The 16,090-nt window shown below is 38.5% G+C and overlaps 1 protein-coding gene across 1 annotated transcript in view; it reads right to left on the reverse strand.

Annotated features, from left to right (window-relative positions):
• Window positions 1-16,090, reverse strand: part of pitpnm3 (PITPNM family member 3) — an 85,652-nt gene that overhangs the window by 55,248 nt on the left and 14,314 nt on the right. The window contains 2 exon segments of the mRNA XM_058634996.1: window positions 6,958-7,068; window positions 14,359-14,454. Coding sequence (XP_058490979.1) covers window positions 6,958-7,068; window positions 14,359-14,454 — 207 coding nt within the window.

Raw genomic sequence — 16,090 nt, forward strand, 5'->3', positions numbered from 1 at the left:
GTTAATTTGTCGATCGCCTTCTAATCTGTTTGTAAATCTCCCTTACACGCCTTGGTAAAATGATGTTCCCTGCGCGCATGACTACATATGTATATAATATAACACAATATTACAACAACACGATCACTCAAACACAGTCAATGCGCACACACACACACACAGCGGATTAGAAATGATGACCAGTGTGAATCAGACTGTAGGAAAAGTGATTTGTGTGAACAGCAGCTCACACTGAGAGGAGACACGTTTGTCTGATATTGGAGTAAAATCATATTTCTGTGAGTTCAGCTCAGCGAAAACAGCTTCCTGTGGTTTTTCCCAACACTCTGTTTATCTCTCTTCTCTATTTTTCTTCCCCTCCTGCAGCAGATTTGTGTTGTTGACACCAGATTCCCACAGTTCATCTGATTTTTCTCTTTTCATCTCACTCTCGCTTCCCCTCACACGTCTGAACCGGGTCGATACGCGCTTCACTGAGCTTAGTGGACTTTAACGACTCTCTCACACAGTCCGGCTCATTCTCTCCTCACAAATGAGGCCGACCCTGACGGCAGCCTGAGCCTGAGCCTGAGCCTGAGCCTGAGCTGATAAAACCTCACCACTGCAGTTCAGTGATATTTAATGTGTAGATATTTCTTCTCTTACAGGACAGAGGAAGAGAAAAATTACCTGACAAACGAGGCTGGGAGATTAAAAAAGGCTTTGACAATGAAATATTGATTTATTGATTCATGTGCGGATCCGTCTCGCGCCTCGTTCTGTCAGTGTGATGATTTATGATTTAAAATGTTAGGGTGTTTGTGTCCAGTGTGCTGAGTCTGTGTTCTTCTGTTGTTGCTGCTTCTTCCTCAACATTTTTATCAGTTTGTCCTCCAGACTCTTATCAGAGGACGGAAAAGACTCAAACACACGGACAATTCTCACCAAAAAAAAGCTGCTTTTGTTCTTTAATGTGGAAGAAAAAAAAAGGACATTTTTCTTTTTTTTGACTAAACTGATAAATAAACTTGACAAACAGGTTTTCAACAAGACAAAAAATATTTTAACAGATTTTATAGTTTACTTTAAGTTTTAATGATCAGAAACAAGATAAAACTAGGGTTTATATAAAATCACAACTGCAAAGTGACTTTGATTAAGTAAAGGGAGGCAGAATTTCTTTGTTTTGTCTCGTTTTAAAGAACATTTCAGTCTGAAAGTGGCTGCAGTTTTACAAGTTACATTTAAGAATTCTAGTCAAGCAAAATATTCGTATGCAGCATCATAAAAGAAGAACATTTAAATCAATTCAAGTATATTTACTTTATTTCTAGTATGATTGTTTTTACAGTGCAATCTTCACCCAGCAAAAATATCCCCACAAGGAAACCCCAAATATTCTCAGTGGGTTAAAAGTAGCTTGTAAAACTTTCAGACGGAATTGTTCCTTAGAACGAGACAAAACTGGACAAAATGTAAGAAAGTTGTTCTTCTCACACTGTGATCGTTCATTTTACTGTTAGTAGTCATTTTTGTGAACATCCCAGTCTGAGAGGAGCTGCAGATTTACAAGATATTATTTAATATTCCAGAGAATAGAAGTTAAAATTTTGTCCAGTTTTTCCTTGTTTTTAACAAATATCGCAGTCTAAGAGGAGCTGCAGATTTACAAGATGGTTATGAATTAGTGAAATAAGTGTAATCTAGTTTTTCTACGAGCTGTTTCTGCAGTGATGCTGCAGCTTACATGTGTATGGACAGACTCTGTGACTCCACAGTGTTGTCACACATGTTTCCAGCGCTCATTTGGACGAATGTTGTGCCGTGACCTGGTGAACGGTTCGTCTGTGACCTCTGGCACAGAACACGCACACTAACACGTTCATCCATCTGTTCACTGCTGCAGAGACCGTGCTCTCGGGAGACGACGCCGGCTCCTCTGCATCACAAACCTGCTGACGCTCACTATGCATTCAGACACATGCTCTGACAATCTGCTGCTGCTGCTGCTGCTGCTCCTAGTCTATACAAGAAAACACACACACCGATTTTATATTCAGCCATTCACAACGTAGAGGTCAGACCCACTTAACGTTTCAGCCAATTAAACATGGAGGCGACACAAACATTAGTTACTAATTACTGCACAAATCATCATGTCTCAACTCGGGATGTCCCGATATAAGTTTTTCACTTACGATACAATACCGATATTGCAGCCTTGAGTATTGGCCGATAACGATATCAATCCGATACGATATCAGCACGAATCATACATACTTTAATGACTTATTTTGTAGTGTGGAATGTTAGAATAGACGGGTTATGACGAGTGATATTACTTAAACAGAGAAGAATAGTCAGCAACAGCAGGTAAGAGAGAATAAAACTGACCCATTTATTATTAACCATCAATTTTAACCTTCAACATAAGAATATAGGATTTTTTACCATGTTAATTTCATACAGTCTATGGTTAATTTAATTAGAAATAGATTTTGTATAAATAGCCACAAATCCGAGTCACGTCGTAAAAACTCGTCATATAACAAAAGTCGGATCACTTCAGTTGAAAGGAAACAGATTCATAAAAGTCGAGGTCACACGTTTTGTCTGAGGGGAGTTTTACTGTTTGTCTGACCCCTGACCCCTGACCCCACTGACGACACAAGCAGAGAAACATGTTATCTTTGTCCTCAGAGGGACAGAAGTTCACTGGACGTCACACAGAATGGACATGCACGTGTAAATAACAGAAAATAAATAGATATTTAATGGAAATAAGTTGGTTTAAAACTTGTTCTGTTTTGAGTTTTTTTTTTTATCTTTGTCACATTTCTATTTCAATTATTTTATTTAAACTCTGCTGTTTTTTGCTTAAATATAAATAAACCTGCACTTGTTATTGATGGTAGAGAAGTGTGTGAGTGTCACTGAGGGAAATGTAGCCTGAGGACGACTGTGACACTCGAGCGTCACAGAAACAAACACTGACTTCTCTCCAGGGTCAAAGAAAGATACAAATAAAAGAGACTTGATACAGTTTCTCTGTCTTTGTTGCTTCTCCAGGTTTTTCTGTCTCTGTTTGGACAGAAATTTTGTAACATTCTGTTTCTAATGAGTGGAAATTATTCACTTCATCAGCTTTGTGTGAACTCATTTGGTTTGAACGTAACTGACATTTGTTTGTATTTAAAAGTTCATAATAATAATAATAATAAGAAAGAAGAAGAAGAATCAGCCAATGCAGATTATTGTAAAATGATCTCAGATTGGAGTGCGTGCAAATGTAAAAAAGTATAATTTATAGAATTTTTTGCCATTTTTTCTCTGTTTTAAGGAACGTTACAGTTTTAAATTGGCTACATTGAAAAGCTACTTTAACCAAATTTACTTAACGTCAGTGGCAGATTATTTTGTTGAAATAAGAACATTTTTATCAATATAAGAATATGTGTCTCATTTCTAAAAGGACTGTATTTGCAGTGAGTTTACATCAACCTTTCATTTACCAATCCTGTCACATTTCTGTCATGTGACAGGATTTATTTACTTGTTTAATTCTGGTCGGTTTTTCCTTGTTTTTAGGAACATTAAAGTCTTAAATTGTCTCGATTTAATAGAATTCCAGTCAATTAAAACCAAATTAGTTTTCTAACAATAAGAAAAAAGACAGTTTACATCAAGCTCTTGTTACACTTGTGTCACAGTCTGTCATGTGAGAGGATTCATTTACTTGTGATCAGAACAATTTTGCTGAATTCTGGCCACTAACACTGGTCAAGTATTAAATTGGCCCGATTTAAAAGAGTTTTATGAATTCAAGCTCAGCAAAATTGACTTACAGATTATTTTTTATTGTCAGTTTTTAGGATATTTATCTCATCTCTAGTCAGCTGTTTTTACAGTGTGTGTGTTTATCTCTTTATCATCTCTGCTGGACTCTCTTATTTAATAGTTTTATTAATCGTTCAGTCAAGTTCATCTGATTATATTCTATATTTATCAGTTTAAGGGAAATAGTTTTAAACCTGACGACTGAATCACCTCATTTTTATGGCTTTGATGGAAACAATAATTAGTATAATTCAATGAAATTGTAGGGTATCGTCCTAACACTTAACATGAGTGTAAACATGGAGAAGAGACAGAAACTGGTGTTGGATCAGAGCGATAAGGGAAGAGTCAAGTGGAAAATAAGGCTCAGTCTTTGTCTGTGATGTTTCCATCGGTGTGAGTCGTGAGCTGCAGCAGAAGGTGTTTACAGCCCTCTGGTATTTGAGGTAATGACAGTGGAGTGAAGAGCTGGAGCAGAGGAAATGTGACTAGGACGTGAGCGAGGGGATTTGACGGGGAAGGAGCAGAGAGGCCAGCGGGAAATGGACGTTTAGAGGAGCTGAGGAGACAAGGAAGGGATAATGAAGAGCTGAGGGAGACGCAGTTATGAAGCACAGACGCTTTCCTGGAACCAGGAGAGATTTATGGATGAGACACAGTTCAGGTTCCAACCATCTCTCCTGATCATCATTCTCCTCCTCCTCCTCCTCTTCATCCACACACTCAGCTTTTATTTTTAATAAACGCGCAGCTAAAGATTGAAGATGTTTATTTGATATTTGTTCACAAGCAAAGAGTCCGGGCTCATGTGAATTCTTCAGCTGACCATCAGTCAACAGATCCATAATAATCATAATAATAATAATATTCTGAAGAGAAACAATAGGTTCCTCGCACAAATTCATGCCAGGAGCCGCAAAGCTAATTCACCTTTTTACGAGGTTCACTGAATGCACCTCTTATCTCATAATTTGTTTTGATCATTAAATAGAAAACAGCAAGGATGATAGAGCTGTACAATATAAACTGGGGGAAAAGTAACAGTTATTTGATAATTAATCAGTTTAAATAGATTTTTATGTAATATATATTTTCTGGTTTCTTTGCTCTATACAAAACTAAAACTAGTTTTCCTTTTATGATACCTTTAGAATTTAGACCTTAAATTAAGTTTGCACACACACCAATCTGTGAGAGTGAATTTTTAAAACAATTTATTAAAATTAACTTATTTATCGTTTAATCACTGTATCTTTAATATTTAAAAAACAGCTTGTGTGATTTCTCAGCTTCTTAAATGTGAATATTTTCTGTTTTCTGTTTTCTTTGCTCCGTATATCATTTCCAGGTTTTTCTTGACATTTTCTGAACCAATCGAATTGATGAATCGAGTAAATAATCAACAGATGAATCTATATTGACAGTAATTAGACAGCTATAGCTCTACATAAAAGACCTATGGGCATAAAATATGAGGAATTATCATTCAGTATTGACAGAATATGTTTCCTACCCCAGATTTTATCATAAAGTGTGACATTTATCACTCTTATATTGAAGTATGAACAGCATTAATGTCCATTTGATGAAATAAACTCCAGTATTTGTCACACAGTCTGTTTTACAACAGTAATCTTTCATATTTTCATATTTAAAGCGAGGTGTTGTTGATGAAGCACAGAGGGACGGCACAGCGTCCACGTCCGTCCTCAAACATAAACAACAGCAGTGTTTTCATCTCCTGCAGAAGCTGCTTTCCATTTCAATCACAACACGTGACGACATGAACCTTTATGACGACATGAACCTTCGTGAACCTGAGACTCTGGATCAGACTATTATCTGCTGCACTCCAAGAGCCGGAGAGGGAAATAACAGAGGCGGGATTTATGCTTCACACATGACTGTATGACCCTCTCTCTCTCACTGAGTGAAATTAACCCAAAATAGAAACGGTTACAAACAGGAGCTGAATACAAATGTGCTGCTGAGACTCTGCACCTTTACTGTGTGTTTACGTCCTGTGAGACAGAGAATATTAAAGATATAAATAAACTTCACCTCAGCAGAGAAACAACAACATAAATACAAAATAAATAGGAAGAAAAATATCTCACAGAAACAGCTAATGTCTGGATCGGACAACACCATATTTCTGTCTTTCACGACGGTCTCCATGTCAGATTAATAATCCCAGTGGATTATTGCTGTGTCTTTTTTTTTGGGGGTCGGACAAGACTACAAGTATGACCTCTACCAATCATCGTTTGCGACACTGCGCAAGGTCATAGCTCAAGTCAAAAATGAGCTATTCTATACATTTAACAAGAGACTGCCTGCCAAATAATGTGCTATTCTATACATCCACCAAGAGACTGACTGCCAAATAATGTGCTATTCTATTCATCTAACAAGAGACTGCCTGCCAAATAATGAGCAATTCTAAACATCCACCTAGGGACTGGCTGCCAAATAATGAGCTATTCTATACATCTAACAAGAGACTGCCTGCCAAATAATGAGCTATTCTATACATCCACCAAGAGACTGGCTTCCAAATAATGTGCTATTCTATTCATCTAACAAGAGACTGCCTGCCAAATAATGTGCTATTCTATACATCCACCAAGAGACTGGCTGCCAAATAATGTGCTATTCTATTCATCTAACAAGAGACTGCCTGCCAAATAATGAGCAATTCTAAACATCCACCTAGGGACTGGCTGCCAAATAATGAGCTGTTCTATACATCTAACAAGAGACTGCCTGCCAAATAATGAGCTATTCTATACATCCACCAAGAGACTGGCTTCCAAATAATGAACTCTTCTATATCAACAAATATAATATTTAGTGTATTTCACAAATGTATTTAGTATAATAAATATGATGATTATCAATGTAACAGCCTTACACACACACATATACATACAGTTAGCATTCATTTGTGTAACATCGTGGTCACAGGGAGAGAAACTCACTCTGAGTAATGGTGGATTTAAACACACGCTTCAGTCTATTTACTGTCGACTCACCATCATCATTATCAGCTGGATAATTCTCACTATCATTACCAATAATTTACACCTTTATTATGGACGGCTGAGAGCCATTATGTGTGTGTGTGTGTGTGTGTTGTACCATGTGACTGGTCCTCCATGTGTCCCAGCGTTTCGATCTGCTCCACCAGGTCATTTGAGTTCCACTGACTCATACCCAGCAGCATGGCACTCTTCCCCTCCATCACGTCTGCTGACACACACACACACACACACAAAGAAAAGAAGAATAAAAGCACTTCTGTCAGTAAGTGTGTTTCTCTGTGTTTTTTTGAGCTCAGACTGAAGTCTCTTCACACCTAAACTTCAGCAGTTTTGATCTGTTATGGCAGATGTGACCTCGTCTCAGGTGTTAGTTTGGTGACGGAAGGTGAACATGACTCACAGACCAGGTAAACAACAACAGCAGCAACAACAGAGACATGGCTGTGCTTCTCTGTTCTCTCCATGTTTATATTATAACCATGGGGGCGTGGCTAACACTTTTCCTACACCTGAGGTTCATACACACTCTACTCAATCACACAACACTTTATCCTCCTCGTGTATCCTGAGACAATCCCTGATACAGTTAAAGTCTTTGTGCACACTGACGTTATTCTACAAGTAAGCTACAACAGAGATCCGATATTGATATCAGACAAAAAACGAGTATCGGATTATATCGGACTGCCTCTAAAATCTCAGATATGATCACAACAACAGCGTGTGTGTGCTACTGCTATTTCAGAGGTTAAACATTTTTCTTTAACCTCTGAAATCAGAGGCTACGAAGCTGCACAGCGAGCGTGAGCTAGCCGTTAGCACCATGCTAGCTCATCCTGAGGAATCCAAAATAGTGAAAACAAGGGGGGGGGGGGGGGGGGTGTTCTCTGAAGACACACTGTTACCTGTGAAACACGGGTGCTCTGAAAACACCCCCATTCGCACTTGGTACTTTCCTCCTGATGAAATTAACCATAGACTGTATGAAATTAACATGGCAAAAAATCCAATATTCTTATGTTGAAGGTTAAAATTGATGTCAGTTTTTCTCATGCCTACTGTTGCTGACTATTGTTCTCTGTTTAAGTAATATCACTTAATCAAGCCTATTCTAACATTCCACACTACAAGTCATTAAAGTATGTATGACTCATGCTGATATCGTATCGGATCGATATCGGTATCGGCCAATACTCACATCCGTATTGAATGTCACAGAATCGTTGTATTGTGATATTATTGCTATCGTGGACCATGTATCGTATATCGTATCATATCGTGAGGTCACCTGTGATTCACACCCCTACTAGACATACGGTAAAAGGCAGGGTCACACCCTGGACGGGTCACCGGTCCATCAGAGGTCAAACAACCATTCACTCACACATTCACACCTATGGTCAAATTAGAGGCAACAACTGACCTCTGCATGTTTTTAGTGAAAACCCACCCACACACACACACACACAGTGTGAACATGCAAACTCCACACACAAAGACCAGCCAACAATGTCGTCCACTGCACCAACCTGAGGGCCTGCAACCAGTCTTTTAACCGCAGTGCGACCAATTTTAAAATCAATCCTAGCTCTGAACTGTGGAGTGAATTCAGTGACAGAGTCGCTCCAGTTTGTGCAGAATGAGCTGGAAACGAGGTTTAAACCGTCAGAGAGAAACAAAACATCCGCGAGGACATGAACTCTCACAGTGACACAATCAAAGAGAAGCTCTGGGGTCATTCTGCAGCTCAGCGTGCTTCAGCATGACCGTCACACACTGTCATCTAAGCCAGGATGAGTCATGCAGGAAGAAGAAAAAAACAGCTGACACACACAAACACACACTGAAAGAAGGCAGGACACAAGTGTTGGGATCAAACAGCAGCAACAAAGTCTCCTGTTTGTCACAGTTTGTCTAAGAAAATCCACTTCACTTCAGTTTCAGCGGTCGACTGAAGAACAGGTCCAGGTAAATAATCTAACCTACTCTGACGCCTGTCATGGACGCTGTGTTGAGTTTAAAGGTGCATTCAGTGAACCTCGTAAATGTCCACAACTATTAATCGAAACTTATTTCGGATATTTCTTATCCGTTGCTGCTGCCACCTTGTGGTAGCTATCTATCTACCTACTTACCTACCTACACAGACTTAATGATACAAAGACCAGCAGGAATAAAAAGAGGAGAGAGACACAGACTTACAGAGAGAGAGTGAAAGTGTTTCAGGATGTAAACAAACGTGTGTTTGGACAGGGGGAAGAATTGAAATCAGAGCCTGAAACTGCACAGACACTTAGAGACAGAAACATAAGCTCCTCTCTGACGGGCAGAATGTGTCTGAGCCCAGTGAAAACACAGTAATCCAAAGGATAAAAGTGGCAGCACCGACAAATAAAAATCACAAATAATGAGGCTGTGATTAAAGCGGCAACATCTCCTGCTCTTTGTGTGGAATAAATAAGAAAAGAGAGAAAGTCTGAAGAACAGAAGTCCTGAGGGAGAAGGAGAGGAGCTTTAGAAACATCCTTCAACCCACACTGCAGACACCAGACCAGGACCTCAGACCACCTCAGACCACCTCAGACCAGGACCTCAGACCACCTCAGACCACCTCAGACCAGGACCTCGGACCACCTCAGACCAGGACCTCAGACCAGGACCTCAGACCACCCCAGACCAGGACCTCAAACCACCTGAAGACCATGACCTCAGACCAGGACCTCAGACCACCTTAGACCAGGACCTCAGACCACCTCAGACCAGGACCTCAGACAACCTCAGACCAGGACCTCAGACCACCTTAGACCACCTCAGACCACCTCAGACCAGGACCTCAGACCACCTTAGACCACCTCAGACCACCTCAGATGACCTACCTACCTCTCTATGTATCTACCTACCTACAGACGACCTCATGTGACCTCAGGTGACCTCAGACGACGTGAGGTGACCTGAGGTGACCTCACATGACCTCAAGTGACCTCAGATGACCTCAGATGACCTCCAACACTACAATCTGCTTCTTCACCTCTACATTTCATCATTGAACTTTGGTGTGACGTTCTGAGAAGAATGAGACAGATGAATAAACACAATATGTTTTTCTTTACTCCACTAAACTTTTAATCCACAGCTCAGAGCACTCATTTTAATCTGATGTAATCCCGCCTGTGTCAATTTTATTGGTTTGTTATACATTTATTTTCCCTCTTTCTTTGTTTTTTTACATTTGCCTCTAGTTTCTGTGTCTGTGTGTAGTTTAGATGATATTGTGGTTGTGAGCCAAAGGCAAATTTACATCTTTGTGGAGAATCAACTTCTATTAGATAAAAAAAAAAAATTAAATTAGTGTTTTACACTAATAAACTGTGATTAAATGAGAAGAATGTTGATATTTCACGTTAAAAAACACTCACATATATGAATTATTGCGCTTTAAATGTTAAATATTGTCACAAACACGGGGTTAAAATAGATCATCTGAAACATATTTATGCAGAAGATATTCTGTAAACCACTGCTTCCCAACCTGGGGTCCAAGCCCCCTCAGCGGGGCGCCAGAGATCACACGGGGTGCGCAGAGCTTTGTCTGCTCTGAGGTTGTGAGGTTATTCAAATTATAATTTTGCATTTTACGTCACACTGACCTCTGACCTTCTGTGACCATCAGGTCAGTTAGTGTTTACACCTGATCACCTGATGTTTCCAACATCTGTTCAACAAAATATCACGTCTGAGAAACGTAAAAGTATCAAAGACTCAAAGACTCAGTGGTTTTAAAAAAGAAAACAAGGTAATATCTCAGCAGTGACCTTAGTTTTCATAACTGCTGCTTATTTCTTACATGTTTATAATTATTCATGTCATTCTAATGGTGTGTGTGTGTGTGTGTGTGTCCTGATTTATTTACTTCCAGAAGAGATAAAATCTTTATGACTCGTTTTATTTCCTTCTATAACTTCACAAACGTTTCCTGTTACTTTACATTGTTTAAAATAACGTTTAACGAGCACTGCTGGGTGTTTTTTTATCGTTTATTCTCTCACAGACGTTATCGTGTTAGCGCCAGGAGACGACAGACAGGTGACGATCATCCAACACTGAAGCAGCTGATTTCACTCACCAACTCACATTTAAGCAGAGAAGAAGAGATAACGAGTGAAAACACCTGGTGTCCTGTCACATGACCAGCAGCTCCTACACTCCACACTGTGCTCACACGAGATTATCAACACTGAATATAATGATATAATATAATATAATCCAGTAAACCCTGAATATGAAGTTTCCCTAGACAGGAAACGATCTTTATTATCATGAAACAACTGAAACTACGAGGTCAGATCAGAGCAAACTGATGGAGAACACAACAAACTCAGAACACTGTGTCCAACACCAGTGTCAGGTGACCAGGAAGTGACTGGGAGCTGCAAAAGTCTATTACATTTTGGATTATTTTGATTTGCGTTAATCTGTTTAATAAAAGGTCAAATATCTGTTTCTGCATCTGTAGGATTTCAAGATTGTGATATTTGGTCCAAAAACGAGCGACGACGGGAAAATAATGTCACAGCCTGAGAAATGATTATTCTGGATTCATAATCATGAATTGCACAGATAATCTAAACAGATTACTGACATCTGCTGAGATTATTATAATAATAATAATAACAATAATTATAATTATTATATTAAGGATAATCTGGGATTATTGACACAAGTGGCGCGTTACTTTTGACAAGAAACGATGACGTTATTTCGAGATAAGATGTTTTCACGTTATAACGTGATTTTAATATTAAAGACAAACAATACGAGGCACGACGTCAATACGGCGAGAATACGGCGAGAATATCACGTGAATACAACGAGAATACAACGAGAATACAACGAGAATACAACGAGAATACGGCGAGAATATGACGAGAATATGACGTGAATACGGCGAGAAATTTGGGTCCGAGTGTTTTTTTCTGCATTGGTGAAATGTGTCTTTGATTCACATACTGATAACAATGTCATCCACTGTGCTCGATAAGTGGAGCATCTGCCATGTCTAAAAAAAACAAGCCTGAAGTAGAATTTAACCAAATTGTGTAAAGGAGCCATTATTCTGGCCTCACGCCTCGTTTAATATTATAAATCACGTTATAACGTGAAAACATCTTATCTGGAAATAACGTAATTGTTTCTCTTTTCTTTGTATGTGTGGCAGCAACACGCTTCTGTAGTGAATGAGTGAAAAATAAACCAAATAATAATCTCATGACAAAGAGGGAGAGAGCGAATGACCTGAAATTAGAGACGGGAACAAAACCTGAGCGTGTATCTAAAATCCTAATCATAATCATAAACCGGTTTCCTGCTGTGGATACAAGGACACAATCATTGTTACCTTGTTACCTTGTTACCTTGTTACCTTGTTACAGCTGAAACTGAGCATTTTCTCATTGTTGATGTGATGCAGCTACAACAATTTTGTTTGACCAATTTACAGCTGAAATATAATAAAGATCAGATTTGAGCTCCAGCTGATTATTCATGTGTTCATCTACGATCCAAATATTAACCATGACACAGAAAAACAGCTACATTTCCTGACACAGAGGAAGAACATAGAATAAATCCTCATTTTACAGTAAAGTGTTGTTATGTTGCTTCACATTTTTCTACAATTCAAAGGTTCACGGTGGTTATTATGTATCAATATATTATATATAATAAACACAATAATACAGATGGTGTTCACCCTTCATGTGTTATATCATGAACAACACTTCAGTCTGTCTCTTCACACTCAGTGAACATATTTCATAACTGAGTGTTGAATCTGACACAAGGATGACGACGATGATGAAGATGATGAAGATGCACAGACACATATAATCGTTTAAAAAGTGACTAAAGAGATGAAAGATGAGGTAAAAATGAAATAAATAAAAATACATTTTTATACTATTACAATGTTTTGTAATATTTATGGTGATTAAAATTACATTTTGTAACCCTTGTCAGTGACGTCAGGATTGTTTTTCACATTAATGAGTTTACATGCAAAGGAGAACGTGTGACTCCACCCCTGTAGGTGGCGCTAGTGTGTGTCAGTTTAGGTGAGAGAAAAACGAAACCTCTTCTACTTTTTGGTGCGTGTGCAGAACAATAAGTCTGACTCCAGTCTGACTAAGTGTATACATGCAGGAGTAATCAGACTATGAATCACATGATCCAGGTATGTTAGTCTGACTAGCTCGATTTTAGTCGGACTAGCGCGTTTATGTGTGCTTTGAGTCCAGCTTTAGTCAGACTAATGCGTTTACGTGTGCTTTGAGTCCAGCTTTAGTCAGACTAACGCGTTTACGTGTGCTTTGAGTCCAGCTTTAGTCAGACTAATGCGTTTACGTGTGCTTTGAGTCCAGCTTTAGTCAGACTAATGCGTTATTGTGTGCTTTGAGTCCAGCTTTAGTCAGACTAACGCGTTTACGTGTGCTTTGAGTCCAGCTTTGGTCAGACTAATGCGTTTATGTGTGCTTTGAGTCCAGCTTTAGTCAGACTAATGCGTTTACGTGTGCTTTGAGTCCAGCTTTGGTCAGACTAATGCGTTTATGTGTGCTTTGAGTCCAGCTTTAGTCAGACTAATGCGTTTATGTGTGCTTTGAGTCCAGCTTTAGACAGTCTAACGTGTTTACGTGTGCTTTGAGTCCAGCTTTAGACAGACTAACACGTTTACGTGTGCTTTGAGTCTATCTTTAATCAGACTAACACATTTACGTGTGCTTTGAGTCCGGCTTTAGTCAGACTAATGCGTTTATGTGTGCTTTGAGTCCAGCTTTAGTCAGACTAACACATTTACGTGTGCTTCGAGTCCAGCTTTAGTCAGACTAATACGTTTATGTGTGCTTTGAGTCCAGCTTTAGTCAGACTAACACATTTACGTGTGCTTTAAGTCCAGCTTTAGTCAGACTAACACATTTACGTGTGCTTTGAGTCCAGCTTTACATCACTTCTTTCTTATTTCTATAGATTTTTTATGAGATTCTCCTTCTTCAAACTCTTCAGTCAAACAGTTTCAACACAAACTGAACAAAAACTTGACAGTTTTTCCTCAGAGCAGCAGAATCACTGACAGACGGAGAGAAGAGAGAGAGGAAATCATCAAATAGGAAAAGAAAGAAAGAAGTTTCCATGAAACCTTGACAAACAAAAGACAAAAAAAACCTTCACTAACCTACTTTAAATTTCCTCTGAGGATTAAAAGTGGAAATGGAGCAGAACTCGTTCCGTTTCACGTGTTCATCTTCATGTTCATATCACGATGAAATAATACCGTATTATTATAGTATAAAAACACAGCGTGTGTCCTGTGTCACAGCACTTTGTCGTTTGAACGTGCGCATAAGTTAGTACTAACTTTAGATTAGCAGAAGTTCATCAGTTTAGTGAAAATCCTAATCCTGCAGAGACACAGACGTCTGCAGGGACACACAGACATCTCACTCACCTCTGGCATCAAAGAACTCTTCATCAGAACTGTCCACAGACTCCTGTGCGATGTTCTGCAGACACCAGTGGGTGGCGCTGTGTTTACGTGATGAACCTGCAGCGTTAAAGAGAAACAGAAAAAAAAAAAGTGTTATGTCAGAGACAAGAAAAAGACAAATTCATCGAGTGAATGGACTTTTTTTTATTGACAGCTCAGAAAAACTGGAGTGAAAATTTAAAAAAAAAAAAGAACACTGTAAAAATAAGATGGTTGACAAACTTAATCAAGAAAATAAAAGTTAGTGTTGGTTTAAAATGTGATTTTTTTATCAAATGCTGTGAAAATGTCCGACTCATAATCGTCTTGTTTTAATGTTTTAAATGTTTGGAATTGAATTGTTTTTAACTTTTAAAACACAGATTTATATTAAAACATATTTACAGGCGCTATAATCGCTGCTCAGTTTAAACTTGTAATATAACACGTTCATCTGGCTGATTGTAGTCAATTCCATTGTAAGTTTTGGATAAAAGCATCTGCTAAATGACATGTAATGTAATGTAATCTGGATTTTCATGTAAAACTCATTCATTCACTTCTGTCTCTGCTTCAGTGAAAATTAAACACGCTGTAAAAATAAATTATGTCACCAACTTTTCTGAGTTTGCAATATTTTACAGAACTCATTAAAACACTAAAGTGGATTTTACTGTGAGTGAGTGAGTGAATGAGTGAGCAGCATGTGTATTTTATGATGTTTTTATGTATCTATATTTAACACGTGTCTCTGGTATAAAGTAAAGTATTGATTTAAAGTAAATCTTCAGACTCACTGAAAACAAATCACACTCATTTCTAACAAACTGATACTTAAGGGTTTTTCAAATCAATAATACATTTGATTCAGTCATTTAATGAAAAAGTCAATAAAACTGTGTGTGTGCGTGTTCTCTGTCATAAACACTGACCTTGTCAGGACCAGTAGTCCTTGTGGAGACCAAAACGTGGTCCTAATGAGGCAGAACCTCATTTGTAAGGAACTGGTTAAACCTCAGGTTCCGTCTCACATTAAAATGTATGTTTAGGTTAGGACTTGGTTTAAGGGTTGAGTCATTTAGTAGTGATGGTTAAGGTTAAGTTAAGTTATTTAGTAGTGATGGTTAAGGTTAAGTGATTTAGTAGTGATGGTTAAGGTCAGAGGTTAAGGTTGATGTTTTAATGCTGGTTTTACAGTGAATGGATGAACAGATGAAAGGATGAGATGAATCAACACAAACCTTCTGTTTTTTGTGTTTTCTCTGAAGTGAAGCCTTTCATTTCATTTACTCTCAACTCTGAAAATCACTGAAGAGCCCACTTCCTCTCATCTCTGTCTGTCTGTGTCTCTCTCTCTGTCTGTGTCTCTCTCTCTGTCTGTCTCTCTGTCTGTGTCTCTCTGTCTGTCTGTCTGTCTGAAGTTGTTCAGTTCAGTTTTATTTATTTACTTATTGACTTAGTGATTGCTGAACGTTGCTGATTAAACACAGGTGCTTCTGTTTGAACACTGACTTAAACACTTCTAATTAACGAGAATCACTGAAACTCATTTATAAAACACAGATTGTTTTTTTTCTCGTTGACCTTTCCTGATAATTTAAACACACGCTAGAACAGGTGCAGCCGCTTCAAAAACACTCCAAACTTCAAATACAATGCTTCCATGAAGCTGCTGATTATCAGAACACTTTCTACAGTTTTCAGATGTTTTTCC

The sequence above is a fragment of the Solea solea genome, chromosome 7, assembly GCF_958295425.1.
Source record: "Solea solea chromosome 7, fSolSol10.1, whole genome shotgun sequence".
In the NCBI taxonomy this organism is placed as follows: domain Eukaryota; kingdom Metazoa; phylum Chordata; class Actinopteri; order Pleuronectiformes; family Soleidae; genus Solea; species Solea solea.